We start from the raw sequence: 13,497 nt of genomic DNA on the forward strand, positions 1-13,497 counted from the left end.
CTCCTCTGTCCATGGGATTCTGTAGGCAAGAGTACTGGAGTGGGTTGCCGTGCCCTCCTCCAGGGGATCTTCCCAGCCCAGGGATTGAACCCGGGTCTCCTGCATTTGCAGGCAGATTCTTTAGTGTCTGAGCCACCAGGGTTTCCATGTGAGATTTGCAAAGACCCAGAGAGTACACATTTCAGGCTCTGCGGGCCATGTGGCCTCCAGTGCAGCTTCTCAGCCATGAGAGCCCTGGGTGGGAGAAGGCAGTAGTGGGCAGAGGAATGAGCCACGCGGGGCAGATGCAGGGGCCTGAGGGTCCAAGGGGAACTTACTGGTTGGAAACTGAGTTATGAATTTGATAGAATTTTCACACATAAAATATCCTTCTTCTTTAGCTGTTTTGTTTTCAACTACTTAACGTGGAAAACCCCATCTCAGCTCCCGGGCTGCACGAACACAGGCCGCTGGCCAGATCTGTCCCTGGGCCGAGGATGGCCGATAAGAAATCCTGTGAAGGTCACTTCCCTGGGCCTCTCCACCCCTCGAGTGGACTGTTCTTTCACAAGGATGGACTGGCCACTTCTCTGCGTCACTGGGGAACCCAGCTCCTTCCCGCCACCCCCGCCCCGGGCCTGGAGCTGGCTCACGGGCAGGCACTGTGTTGATTTCTTGCCACATCTTGCGGCCGGCCAGCATTCTTTGCATGTCAGCCCACTCCATGCGGAGGTGATGCTGACAGCCAGGGGTCTCCACCAGGGGAGGAGGGGTCTGTCTCTCCCAGGCCCCCGCTGGCAGCTTGCTCAGATGGATGGGCTCCGGCTGGGCCCCAGGGCCCGGCCCTCCCCTCCCCGATGGGTCTGCAGCGTGCACGCTCTGCATGAAGTGTTTTCTTTCACGTTTTGGGGACACCGTGGTGGAAGAACGCGTGAGCCGCGGATGACGGGAGGGGACAGCGGTCCTCCCACAGAACAGACACAGCACAGCGTCTCTGTGACTTCTTTAATTTTTCAAACAATAGAGCACAAAGACAACAGGTTCAAGTACATTCGGATATGCGTGTTTGACAAACAGACGTGCATTTAGCCACGAGGGAGGCGGCAGCAAGACCACACGCACGCCTGGCACCAACGGTCGGTTGGTCCTGACACCTCCGACCACGGAGAAGTGGGCCCTGGGCCGGCGTCAGCCTGCACTGATCCTTGCCAGGTGCTTGGTCTGTCTACATGGTGGAGGTGGAAAAGAGAATTCTCACCAGGAAGCTGGGAAGGGCCTTGAAAGGTGGGATCCCCGAGGGGCGGGACCACCTCGCCCGGCCAGGAGGGGGCCTGGCCTCTCTCTGACCGCTAATGAGTCAGGGGGTCACCCAGGCCTGAGCCCACGGTGTGCCCGGTTAACTGAACACTCAGACTTGAGACTTGAACAGTCACCAGAGCAGAAACCCCCAGACTCAGCAGGGCTTGTAACCTGGCTGACCCCCTAGGAGACCAAGGAGAATCAGGGACCACTCCTGCCTGGACGGCAAGCTCCGGCCCCCAGCCCTGTCCATCAGGGCCCTGGCCTCGTGGAAAAGCCACGTCTCACCAGACCTGGAGCACAGAGGCCCCCAGGGGCCTCAGGAGTGGCTTCCCCAGACCCTGCCCCGGTGGGAAGGAGGGGGGCCCAGGCCATCGGCTTCAGTCCTGTGCCCTCGCCCCAGGCCGGCCTCCAGACAGGCTTCATCCGCTGAGAAGCCCTGGGACCTACACGGCCCACCTGCCCAAAGCACAGGCTCACACCGGGGCTCGAAGTGCCCAGTGTGAGCATGGTCTTCACTGGACGGAAGCCCCCAGAGCGACCCGCTGAGGCGGCCAAGCAGCAGGCGTGGGGCACCAGCAGCTCATGGAAGGAGGGGTGTGACCTGGGGACAAAGGTCCTTGCCTGGCGCCACTCAAGACAGCTTGGAGACCCGGCGTGGCCCGAGGACCCCAGCACCCCCAGGCTCTAGGCGTCTGTGGGCAAGGCGCGAAGGCCAACGGCCACACTGAGCAGGCGGGGAGCATGTGGGCAGTGCGTGGCCCTCTCCTTGGGGACCCTTCTGAAAAGGGCACCCCAGGACTTCAGAAAGCAGTGAAGGACTGTCTCCCTGCAAGGCCGGGGCGGTGCACCCCCACCTGGGGCCACCAAGCTGGGGGAGCAGAGTCAGCCACGACGACACGGAGCCTGGGGAGGAAGTTCTGGGTGACCGAGCCCCTCCGGACGGGTTAACCTATGAGGAGGCAAGGGTTGGCGGGTACCCAGCTCGGCACCGCCATCCTTGGAGTAGAGCAACTTTCACACAATAAATACAGAGCTGAGGTTTCTCCAGTGACCAAAACAAACAAGTCAGTTTGGTTACCTGCTTTGGTTCCCTAAGCAAGCTGATCTGAACTCACAGTTTGAGCAAAACATCTAAACACAATACTGGGAACTCCTGTTAGCACTAGGTTTCCCAAACAAAGAAGCCAAAAAAGCGAAGCAACAGGAATTCTTAGTGATTATACACTAACCAGTCTGTGCGCGGCACATTTTATTTCTATAAAACTATTACAAAATATTCAAAAATACATTTTAGTAAATTTACAGCAGTTATTTCTCAACTTATTAATGCAAAAACATCCTTTGTTTTTCTCTGTACAAACTACAGGCTCCATCCTTGTGGGCTCATCACTATGTGCGCTTTTAAAAAATATTATTTTCTAATAAATTCTTTGACGTTAAAAATAAGAGTTCTTCCAGTTTGTCCAAGAAAAAAAAAAGTTATGTGTGAGTGAGTGAGTGAGTGTGTAACAGTCTTGACTTCCAAGAATGTGGCCAAAATGGTGATGACAAAGCAAATATTAAACCCAGAAGACAATACAGGCGATGGCTGTGACATTGGAAGGTAGTTAAATTAAAATAATATATTTTCATATTTTACACTATTTCAAAAATGAAATGTAATTCAGTTAAGTATTGATCTCTCAAAAATCTAATTTACAATTCTGTGTATAAAAATATAATTTGTGGACCCCCATGAAGCTTGTTTTAGTTTACACTTGCCGAAAAGCAGGAGCGTTGCAAAGGAGGAGTGGAGAGGACAGAATTCTGCTTTCTGAAAGTCAGGTCGAGGGGCATGTAGAAAAATAGACTCTGAGCGGGTGGCTTGGCCTCACAAAATAATCTTTTCCCCTGTGAGTACAGTTCACATGATAATAATAAATTATCCAAGAAACAAACTATTTAAGGCTCTTGAAGGTCCGGTTCATATTATTTTAAAACATCTATTCATACCAAACAAATAAATAGCCAGGAGAGGTGAAAAAAAAAATAACCAAAATTAAAACAAGAATCAAAAAGTCAAAAATATATATATATATATAAACTAAAGACGACGACAGAATTTCTCGGGGTCTTTGATTCCTTATAGTCTACTTTGGACTGTCCTACTTTATTCTTATTCTTACTCTTATTATAATTAAAGTCTCATTGCGTGCGCTGTTGCCGTGTGTCCTTTGCGGCGTCCGGCCCCCCCACCCCGCCCGCCCCGCCCCCCTCCGGTGCCCTCCCCGGCCCCCGTGGCCTTCAGCTGGACTTGACCGCCATGCCCAGCGGATGCAAAGCCTCGCTGTCCAACAGCCAGGTGCCTATTTGGTAGAGCAGCTCCGAGTACCAGTGGATGCCCGCGGCGCCCGGCGCGTCGGCCGACCCCGGCGCCCCCGGCGCGGGCGGGGGGACGCGGCCGCCGCCCCCGCCGTCGCCGGCTCCGCCGCGGTCCGTGCGCCCGGGCGCCAGCGCGGCCAGGAGCGCGTGCGCCAGGCGGTAGGGCGCGAAGGCCCCGTGCGCCCAGCTGTGCTCCTCGATGACCGCGTAGCACGAGGCCAGCACCCGGTTGATGAGGATGGTCCCGTGCGCCGTCAGCGGCGCGTAGGCGCCCGCCGTCTCCTCGCGCAGCGTCACGCTGTGCACCGCGGCGGGCAGCAGCCGCCGGGCCCCGCCGCGCTCGGCCACCACGTACACGTGCTGGCCCGGCCGCACGCGGCTGGCGAAGAGCGCCCGGCGCCCGGGCGCGCCCCCGCCCGCCGCCGCCGCCGCGGCCGCCGCCGCCGCCCCCTCGGGCGCCCCCGCGGCCGAGCCGTTGTGCGGCGCCACGAAGAGCAGGTGCGCGGCGGTGAGCAGCAGGCGCTCGCGAGGCTCCCGCGTCTCGATGGCGTAGAAGACCTTCTTGGCGCCGCGGTCGCGGTCCAGGAAGGTGAGGAAGTCGCTGTAGAGCAGCCGGCCCTCGTCGTCGGCCGCCAGCACGCGGTCCCCGGGCCGCAGGTCCTTCACCAGCTTGGTTCCGCCCTGCTCCAAGTGCACCGTGGCCGAGCCCGGGAAGCAGCCGCCCGACTTGGCCGCCACCGAGTTCTCTGCGGGGAGGGAGAGGCGAGACAAGGGGAGACGGGGGGGGGGGGAGGGGGTGGCGGTGAGTCCGAGAAGGAGGCGCCGGTGGAAAGGGCGGGGGCGCACGCTTGCGTCCCGCGCGCCCAGGCTGGGGATACCTGCGGCTCCGGGGCGCGGGGGAGACAGTCCGGCCTGGGCGCGCGCAGACCTCCCTCCCTCATCCCCGCCCCGGAGGCCGATTTCAGATGCAGACGCATTCCTTAACGACTCTCTTAGGGCTGGACCGGCGGTGCCAAAGGTCGGCTGGCGTCTCCGGCGGGAGGCCGGTTCCCCTCCTTCCCTTCCGCCTCCCTCACCCCCACCGCCGGCTTCGCACACACCCAACCTCGCCGCGAATTCACAGGGTATTTGCTCTCCACTTGGAGTCCTCAGGAAGCCTCCTCGAGCTTACCCGCGCGCCGGGGCGCACCCTCCTTCCCTCCCGCCTCGGCGGGGGGCGCGACGCCCCTGCCTTCGTGCTCTCCGCACCCAGGCCGCGCGGCTGGCACCCTGGGCCGCCCACCCCCAGCGCCCAGCGGGGTTGGAGTGGGGGGGCTTGGGGGTCGGCCGGCTGGTGTGTGTGTGTGTGTGTCGGGGGGAGTGCGGTGAAAAATAGCTGTAGTAGTTGTAGCAACTGGACAAACATTCCAGAGCTTTTCCTGAGGTGTGAAAACCCGGGGCTGTGTGGATTTTCTAATTAAAATCCAATAAAGGGCTCGCCATTGTCATTGTGATTTCTGCACCAAACAGGAGGCGCTCTTGGAAGAGGGGACCCTTCCCCCCCGCCCCCCTACTTTCTCCGCGCGGCCGCCCCCCTCCCTGTTTGCTCAGGTGCAACGCCCCTCCCCCCGCCCCGCAGCGATTCACACGCGGGCCCTCCAGAGGCCCGGGCCTCACAAGCACTATTTGCACAGCCAGGCCTCTCTTGCAAGCACTCAAGAGGTGTATTTGAATTTTAAATGGCGGGGCCTGCTCCGCGCTCGGGAAGCCCCGGGTTCTCAAGGCCCCTTGACTACCGGCTTTCTCCGGCCTCCGTCGCTCTCTGAGGCTCACTGTCCCCGGGACAATAATCCCGAGGAGTCGGGCGGCGCGCGGGGGGCCGGGGAGGAGGGGCGGGACGGCCCCCCGTCTTCTTTGCATTCCAATCTCCGGGATCAGGCTTTTGGCAAATAGAGATCGCCAGAAAGAATCTTCCTGCTGGAATTACTGAGGGTATTTAATCTTCTCATCGTTTTCTCGGGCATGAAGTGCAGGGGCCGGCCTTTGGAGGCCCGCCGCAGCCGCCCGCAATGCGCCCGGGACTCAGGCGAGCCCGAGTCGTCGAGTCGCACGACCCTGCCTGACACGCACCGCCCCGCGCCCGGCCCGCGTGAGCGGAATGCCAATGAGCGGCTCTGCTGCACGCCCGGCCCCGCGCCCCCGCCGGGGTCCCGGGCCGGACGACCGTTGCTCATTTGCGCGGAGACCTCCTGGGACCACCCCCACCCACGCCAGCCCCGCCAGGGGGGGACCCCGCGGACCGGGGCGGCCGGGAGGGGGCCGCGCGCCGCGCCTCCGTTTGGGAGCCCTGCGCAGGGCCGGGGGTGAGGGGCGCGCCTCCGTTTGGGAGCCCCGCGCAGGGGCGGGGGTGGGGGGCGCGCCTCCGCGCCCTCCAGCGGCTGAGACCCTTTTTCGGGCTATAAACCCAGACCTTCTGCCCACCGTCCACACCTTGTGTGCCAAGAAGCCATTATTTTCCTTTCCTCCAAAGTGTGACGACACTTCGCAAGTGTTTTTCCTCCTAACATGTGCTAGTAAAACACAGGTTAGGAGACAAACAGGCAAACCCAGGGGTGAGGGAGACGCAGCTCCTCCGACATCCCCTGTGGACTGCTCTGCTGAAGGCGCAGCTTCTGCAGCGGGGTGGCGGGACCGCCCGGCCGAGTCGGGGCCTGCGCTCGCGCGCGCGCCTGACTCCCGGAGCTGTTCCTCGCCCGCAACAGCGAGTGGCGTTGCAGGCCCAGGGAAGCGGCCTAGCGGCGCAGGGCGGCTAGGCTGGTTCCCGGGGAGGACGGGCGCTCCGGGCTGGCGCCCTCCAGATGTTGGAAGCCGTAACTACTGGCTTTGTGGCCGGCCGCCGGGCTTCGTCCCCCGGGCCGGGTGAGCCGGGTTAGCCTAGGCTCCGGCGGGGCGGGGAGGGGCCGGGGTTTCCACCCGGGGCGGCTCCTCCCGCGCAGGGGGGCGGGGGCGGAGTGGGGAGTGGTTCCTTCTTAAGCCCTCCGGAGACAAAGGCTCCGGGCCAGAGCTGGCTGTCTGGGCTGGGCTGCCCTCTTTCACCCGGAAAGTACCCCCAACCCCGCCCCGCCACCCCCAATCTCCCAGTCTCCTGCCACCTGCACTGGGAGCTCCGGAAACCGGGCTGGAGGAAGGCTCGGGAAGCCAGATACGCTCTGCATCTGGACTCCGAGGACGTGGGCCTCTGCAGCCTCCAAGGTGGGGCATGGCGAAGGGCCTCAGAGAGCACGGCTGTCCCCCCTCCCCGCCCCCCCCGCAAACAGCAGTCGGCCTCCAGGGCCCTCCCTGCCCGTCCCCCACCTATCTTCCTCCGGGCCTGGCGTCAGCCTGTGGGGTGCAGAGCTGGAGGGGGGCGGGAGGGGGGCGTGCTGCCGGCAGGGGCGGGCCCGGCCCCTCACCTGCTTTCACGGAGCAGTGGATGTGCGCCTTGGACTCGTAGTAGACCCAGTCGAAGCCGGCCTCCACGGCCAGGCGCGCCAGCATGCCGTACTTGCTGCGGTCGCGGTCCGAGGTGGTGATGTCCACTGCGCGGCCCTCGTAGTGCAGCGACTCTTCCGAGTGGTGGCCGTCCTCGTCCCAGCCCTCGGTCACCCGCAGCTTCACGCCCGGCCACTGGTTCATCACGGAGATGGCTAAGGCGTTCAGCTTGTCCTTGCACCTCTGTGAGGAGAAGAGGACACCCCAGAGATGTTAGCATCCAGGCCTGCCAGCCACCCCTACCACGGGCCACCCTATGCCTCCCCACCCTATGCCACCCCCGTCCCTGTGGGCTGTTCAGCCCAGCCCCCCAAGATGCAGACTGTCCAGAGAAGGAAGGAGACAAGGCCTGGACCGGGCACTTGGGTAGGAGGGGTCCTGGCATCTGGGGGATGAGTCAGTTCCCTCGGAGACGACCTGGGGACTTTCTCTGCATCTGAAACAGCAGAGGCTGGATCGTGGCCCGAGAAGCAGATGAAATTTCTCTGCAACAAGTCAACTGTGCGTTTCTGGATGATGGCGGCAGGCCTGCACCCTCGGCCAGGGTGCCCTCCAGCCCTGCCCTCTCCTGCTTGGCCCCATCGCCCAGCACCTGTGCGAGGCTCCACCCCTCTCCCTGGACAAACCCCTCGTCTGGAGGCCGCAGAGACGCCGGGGCGCAACGTTGCCGCAAAAAGAAAAATACACTGCTTCTCAAAGAATTAAAAGCCTTGCCTTATCTCTGTGCCCTCCCGCCTGCCCTGTGCCTATCTGGGGCAAGACTTAAGCCAAAGGTAGAGAGGCAGGTGGGACGCTGATAGCGACTCGAGGGGCGGGGGAGCCGGGAGTGAAAGGCAACCAGGTGAGTTATAATTTTCTATAAGGCCAGGGCCGGATGGCAAACATTCTTTATCTGGACAGCCGCATTCCTTTTCCCCGTGGAACTCTTTTTTTCCCCAGCTTTTCTGCGGTCTGATTGTGACTCTTGTTTTCCTTAACCTGTTCCCTTCCCCCCTCTTGTTTTCTTGGCCGGCTCAGAATGGTGTCCTGCAAGTTTGAAGAGCAAACTTAAGAGCTGGAGGAGGGGTGGGGAGGGGTGGGGAGGGGAGGGGTGGGGTGCAGTGGGGTGGGGTAGGGGGGGATGGGGGATGGGGAGGGGGGAGGGTGAACTGGAGGCTGGAGGTGGGGGGGCCCTCTGAGCCCTTGTCTTGGGGAGCCTCCTTCTGGAAACTGTCCTTGGGGTTCCCCCTCCTCCCCACAAGGAAGCTGCCTTCCCTGTGGGGTAAAGAAGCAGTGGATAGGCGGGACTCGAGCCAAGGCAAAGATGTGGGAGTTCCTGCAGGATTCTTGGGTCCCATTCAGATAAGGATGCGAGAGAGCCTTGGATCACGTGTGCGTTGCTGTGGACAGCAGCTCACTGGACTGTTGCACCGCGGGTGGTGGGTGCGGGATTGCAAAATGCGGGAGTGGTGACCAAGTCAGGACGGGGGCATCCCCCAAAGAGGCAGACTCGAGGGGGAGGTAGGTGACAACTCCAAGCTGACTTGTGCAGAGGGTGGGGCTGACCTCCAGCGGGGACCCCGGATCCCGAGATGACACGACGCCCCCCGCCGGGACCCTGATTATGGCTGGGGGTGGGGCCCGTCCTACGGAGTGGGGGTGGGGGGTGCCGAGGGCTCTGACAAGGGCTGCTGCCGCATTTTAAGGGGACGTGACCGATTGCGCAACAGGAATAGTCTTGTGTATTTGGCAGCAATAAATACCAGTCTATGGTTGTAGGGTTAAACATACAACAAATGTGTGTGTTGGGGGGGGGGATGCGGGCAGAGGACTAGGGGGCGGCTCTGGTAACAGGTCAGCGCTTGCAGGTTTCTGGGCCCGCCAACAGTTTTCTTAAAAAAAAAAAAAGTCGGAAGGACAGAGTTTGAGTGAGGTCATCTCGAGGACTGAATGCGTTTTACATGAAAATCAATCAGTAAACCAGGGGCAGTTTCGAGCCGGGATGTGGAAGGCGCTGCGCAGGCGCACACCACGACGCGCACACGCAGACACTCGCCTCCCGAGCCCCCATGGCACCCCTGCTCCCTGCTTTCGGGGGGCAGGCGGAGCTTTTTGATGGCTTCCTCGGGGGCCGCTGGCGAGGGGGAGGGCGGGCTGAGGAGCACCTGTACCGGCCCCCCGCCTTCTGAGCTGCGCCACCCGCGCAGGCGATGGAGAAGCCGGGCGAGGAGCCCCCGGGCCGCGCCAAGGCAGGCCCGAGTCGGCGCCCCGCGCCCCACGCGTGCTCCCCCCGCTCGGCCGGGCGCCGGGGGCGGGGGGGCCTCGGCCCCGCGGCTGCAGGACGCTCCGCGCCCCGGCCGGGCGGGGTCGTCGCAGGCAGAGCCGGGAAGGCTGAGCCGGTGATCAATTCACTGGGTCGTGTGCCGCGAATCAAGCCCGCCTCTGTGCAGCCACCGTGAAGCCCGGCGGGGCCGGCGGGCCCGGCTTTGTGTCGGCGGAAGGCCGAGCTGTTCCCCACGCCTGGGCTCCCGCCGCCTCCCCCGTCTGCGCAGCCGCTCCGCGCCCCGGGCAGCCAAGCGGGGGCTGTCGCCGCCGACGGGCTTCCCCGGCGCGGGGGAGGGGTGCCCCAACTTCACAAGGGTCCCCCCCCCCCGTCCCGCACGCGCCTCTCTCCACGCCTCCGCCCCCACTGCAGAAAACCAGGCCCCTCCCGTGGAACCCATCGCGGAGCGCCGCTCCCCGGGAACCGCCACCCACCCCCCGGAAATCTGGCGGTCCCCACCGCCTCCCCCGACCGGCCCCCGGCGGCCCCCTGCCCCCTCGGAGCCCCCAGGCACCCATGGCCGGCCTGCGGGGAGAGCGCGTCGGTCTGCGCTCCCCCTTCCCCGCCCCGAGTTAATATTAACAGGAGCGCCTGCGTTCCTGAACTGCTCTCAAAGTTCCACTGGGGACGATCTCGCCATGGTTGAGGGACTTGGGCGGCAGTCCCATTAGAGAGACAGGGACGCACAGAGACAGGGGAGGAGGGACACGCACCTGAGAACAGTCTGGGCGGTTATCTTAAGTGGGGGGCCCGCGGGGCGCAGGTGCCCGCTCCCCCCCCTTCGCCGGCCCTGCCCTCCCCGCCCAGGTCTCCCGCCTTCCGCGCTTTAACTCTTAGGTCGGGGGCGCGGGAAGGACGCGGTGGCGGAGAGCAAGGGGGCACCTCTCAGGCCGCCCCCCGGCCAGCCTCCCCATTTTCAGGGGGCGTTGGGGGGGGTCCCGGCTTCGATCCTGGCCCGCCCTGCCCCACCCCGCCCCCTCGCCGGCTGCCCCTCCCCCCTCCTTTTGTGTTGGGAACGGGAATAGCCACTGCCCAAGGAAAAAAAGTATTTGTTTTCGTTTCGTTCGTCTGAGGGAAGTTGACAGAAGGTCAGAAGTTCAAATGCTGCCAGCGCACACGGCGGCCGGAGCGGCCCGGCGTCGGGCCGCGCGGCCGTGGGTCCCGGCGGGGGCGACTAGGGGCCCGGCGGGGGGCTCGGCCGGGCGCCCTGGCCCGGGAGGCGCCCCCGCCCGGGAACCGGCCTGCCCCCTCCCGCCCGGTGCCGCCCGGTGCCGCCCCTGCCAGCCTGGCCGTCGGAGCGCCGCCGGGAGCCCTTGGCCGAGCCCGCGCTCGGGCGCGTGGAGGGGCCGGCGGGAGGCCGCGGTCCAGCCCCGCGCGCACTGAAACCCGAGCCGCGGGATCGATAACCCGGGAGTAAGTGGAGCCGGGATGCGTCCGCCCGGGTGCGCGGCTCCGCGCGCTCGGCCCGGGTGGCGGGGCTGCGAGGCCCGCGGCCCCGGCAGGGTGCGGGCCGGGGACCCCGCGCCCTCCCGCGCCGGCCCCGAGAGGAGCGCGGCGCACGCCGAGCCCTCTGGCTCGGGGACCACCGGCGCCCCCGCCCCCGCCGCTTTCTCCGGGATCGCGCCCCTCTCGCCTGGCTCCGAGGGGTCCTGGGAAGGCCCCTTCCGTCCCGCGGGGGTCGAGCGTGAGCCGGGGGTAGGAACCCCGCACGCGCCGGGCCCCCCGCGGCCTGCGCAGAGTTAACTGCGGCTCTCGCCGCTCCCGGCACCGGCGCGCGCGTCCGCACTCGCGGGCCAGATTTAAGGTGGTCGGGAGCAGATGCCAGCGAGCCGGGGAGAAGGACCTTCTCCTCCCCCGCTCCCTCGCCGCCCTCTGCCCGTCCGCGGAAGCCCGCTGCCCCGCCGGGCCCTCGCCCTTCTCGGCTCCGCCGCAAGGCCGGGCAGCGGGCCGGGGAGCGCCGCGGCCCCGGAGGTGGCTCCCGGGTCGCTCCCGCCCCCAGCCTCCCCCGCACCAGCGCCCCGCCAGCGCCGCTCCGTCAGCGGCGGTGCGCTCCTGGCCCTAAAGGTAGGACTCGAATATTTTAATAGGGCAATAAAAAGGATGTTGACCTATATTCCTCAGGAAATCCATTTCTAGCTTCAGTTCTACGTGCGTGGAGTTGGCGGAAAGTCTCCCACTGGCGGGGAGATGGGCAGTCAGGAGTCTTCAGCGGAGGTAGGGAGGGCGAGAGGAATGTGTGTTTCGCTTTGGTTCGTCTCTCCAGCCCCCTCCCGCTGATACCGAGTCTCTCCTAATTCCTAGGCAAGCAGGTTGAAAACTAGCGTGATGCAATGCCAGTAAGTTCTAAGTCCCTCCCCTCAAGTACCGCGGGCTCGGGAGAATCAGAGGGCATCCTTAAAGAAATATCGATACATTCACACTCGGATGGGCACAACCGCCCGCGACCGAGTGGCGGTGGAAGCTCTGTGATCCGGGCAGGGGCCAGCCCGGCTGCTTCTGGAACCCCGACCCTTTGTCAGCACTGCCTGTGGAGGGGCTTCGGTGGGGTGGGGGCGACAGAGCGGGGGTAGCGGTGGGAAAAGCAAAGCACCGAGGAGAAAGGAGAGGGTAAGCGCAGAGGCTACACCTGCCCGGTGACCCCGACACCCCTTGACGCTGCCTCCTTGCCTCCTCCCAACTTGGAAAGGACAGATGACCCCAAAAGGAAGGTCTCCCCAAGTTTCCAGCCAGAGCCAGGCAGGATGGAAAGGCCATCCCAGCAGGATGCATGCGGTCAGGGGCTCCCGTGGACCGCATGTCCTGGCGTCCTTACCCCCCACCCCCACCCACAACTTGTCCATCTGGACCCTTCACCTCCATTCCCCTCCAGGAAGAGGAAGGCACCCGGAGGCCCGCAGGTGGGTGGGGAAGGAGCGGGCAAAATCGCCTTTCTACCTGCCTGAAGAGCAAACAGACCGAACTGCATGGTTACACATAACCCCTTGAAAGCAACACACTCCACGCCCCGCGCTGGGTTTCTACCTGAGTCATCAGCCGGTCCGCTCCAGTGTTTTCTTCATCCTTAAATATGATGTCGGGGTTGTAATTGGGGGTGAGTTCCTTAAATCGCTCTGAGTTTCTGGTGATCTTCCCCTCATATCTTCCACTGGCCCCTAGGGTCTTCTCCGCCACGTTGGGGATAAACTGCTTGTAGGCTAAAGGGGTCAGCTTTTTGGGGTTCCGCCTCTTGCCAAATCCCCTGCCGGGTCCGCACGCCAGCCCCGAGCACATCAACAGCGAGGAGACAAGCAGCACCAGCAGACATCTCGCCAGCAGCAGCATCTCGTCCATGGAGCCCGGGGACCTGGCGGCCGGCCGGCGCAGGTCCGAGTGCGCGAGGGTGCGGGTGTGCGAGTGTGCGCGCTCTGCCTCCCTCGCTCCGGCTGGCTGCTGGCGCCCGCGCGCCCTGCCTCGCTCTTTCTTTTCCTATATAACCTTGCCCGCCGCCGCCGCTGCGGGGGACTCGCCACCGATCCGCACCCAGACGGGGGCTGGGACGGCAGGCTGCTGGCCGCTGATAACGGAACGCATCGGAGTTGGGGCTCAAGACAGCCGGCAGAAGACAAAAAGAGTCTGATTTTAAATGGTAGCAAGCCTGAGAGCTTGTGCGAGAGGCTGTCTTCAGTACTATATTATAGCTGGCAGGGCGGATCTGATTGGCCGAAGCCGCACAAGCTTGTCTTCTGATGTTTAACCCTAAAAAAGACTCATTTTTTTCCCCCTCTGTTGCTGCTGTGGCTTTATTTTTACCTGAAGGCTTCTAGTTAAGAGAGGAAAACATCTTCACCGAAACAAAGGTGAGAGGGAGGGAGGAGACAGGCGGATGAGGATAACCTCAGTTACCCCTGCCCTGCACACACCTCCCATTCCCCCTTCCCTTCCTCCAGAATGGTAGATGCTTCAGTTAAAACCAACTTAAGTTTTTAAAGGACAATCTAGACTCAGTGTCCCCCACCCTCAAGCTTCCATCACCAAACAAATAGTCTCACAAATTGTTGGGCAGA

General features: G+C 63.2%; 1 protein-coding gene across 1 annotated transcript; it reads right to left on the reverse strand.

Annotated features, from left to right (window-relative positions):
• Window positions 1–3,564: 3,564 nt before the first annotated feature.
• On the reverse strand, window positions 3,565–13,111 carry SHH (sonic hedgehog signaling molecule). The gene is made up of 3 exons (XM_070788484.1): window positions 12,476–13,111; window positions 7,074–7,335; window positions 3,565–4,388 (listed from the first exon to the last, which is right to left on the reverse strand). Exons 1-3 carry the CDS (start codon window positions 12,782–12,784, stop codon window positions 3,565–3,567), a joined length of 1,395 nt encoding a protein of 464 aa, XP_070644585.1. The 5' UTR covers window positions 12,785–13,111.
• Window positions 13,112–13,497: the final 386 nt, after the last annotated feature.

The sequence above is a fragment of the Bos indicus genome, chromosome 4 (assembly GCF_029378745.1).
Source record: "Bos indicus isolate NIAB-ARS_2022 breed Sahiwal x Tharparkar chromosome 4, NIAB-ARS_B.indTharparkar_mat_pri_1.0, whole genome shotgun sequence".
NCBI lineage: Eukaryota > Metazoa > Chordata > Mammalia > Artiodactyla > Bovidae > Bos > Bos indicus.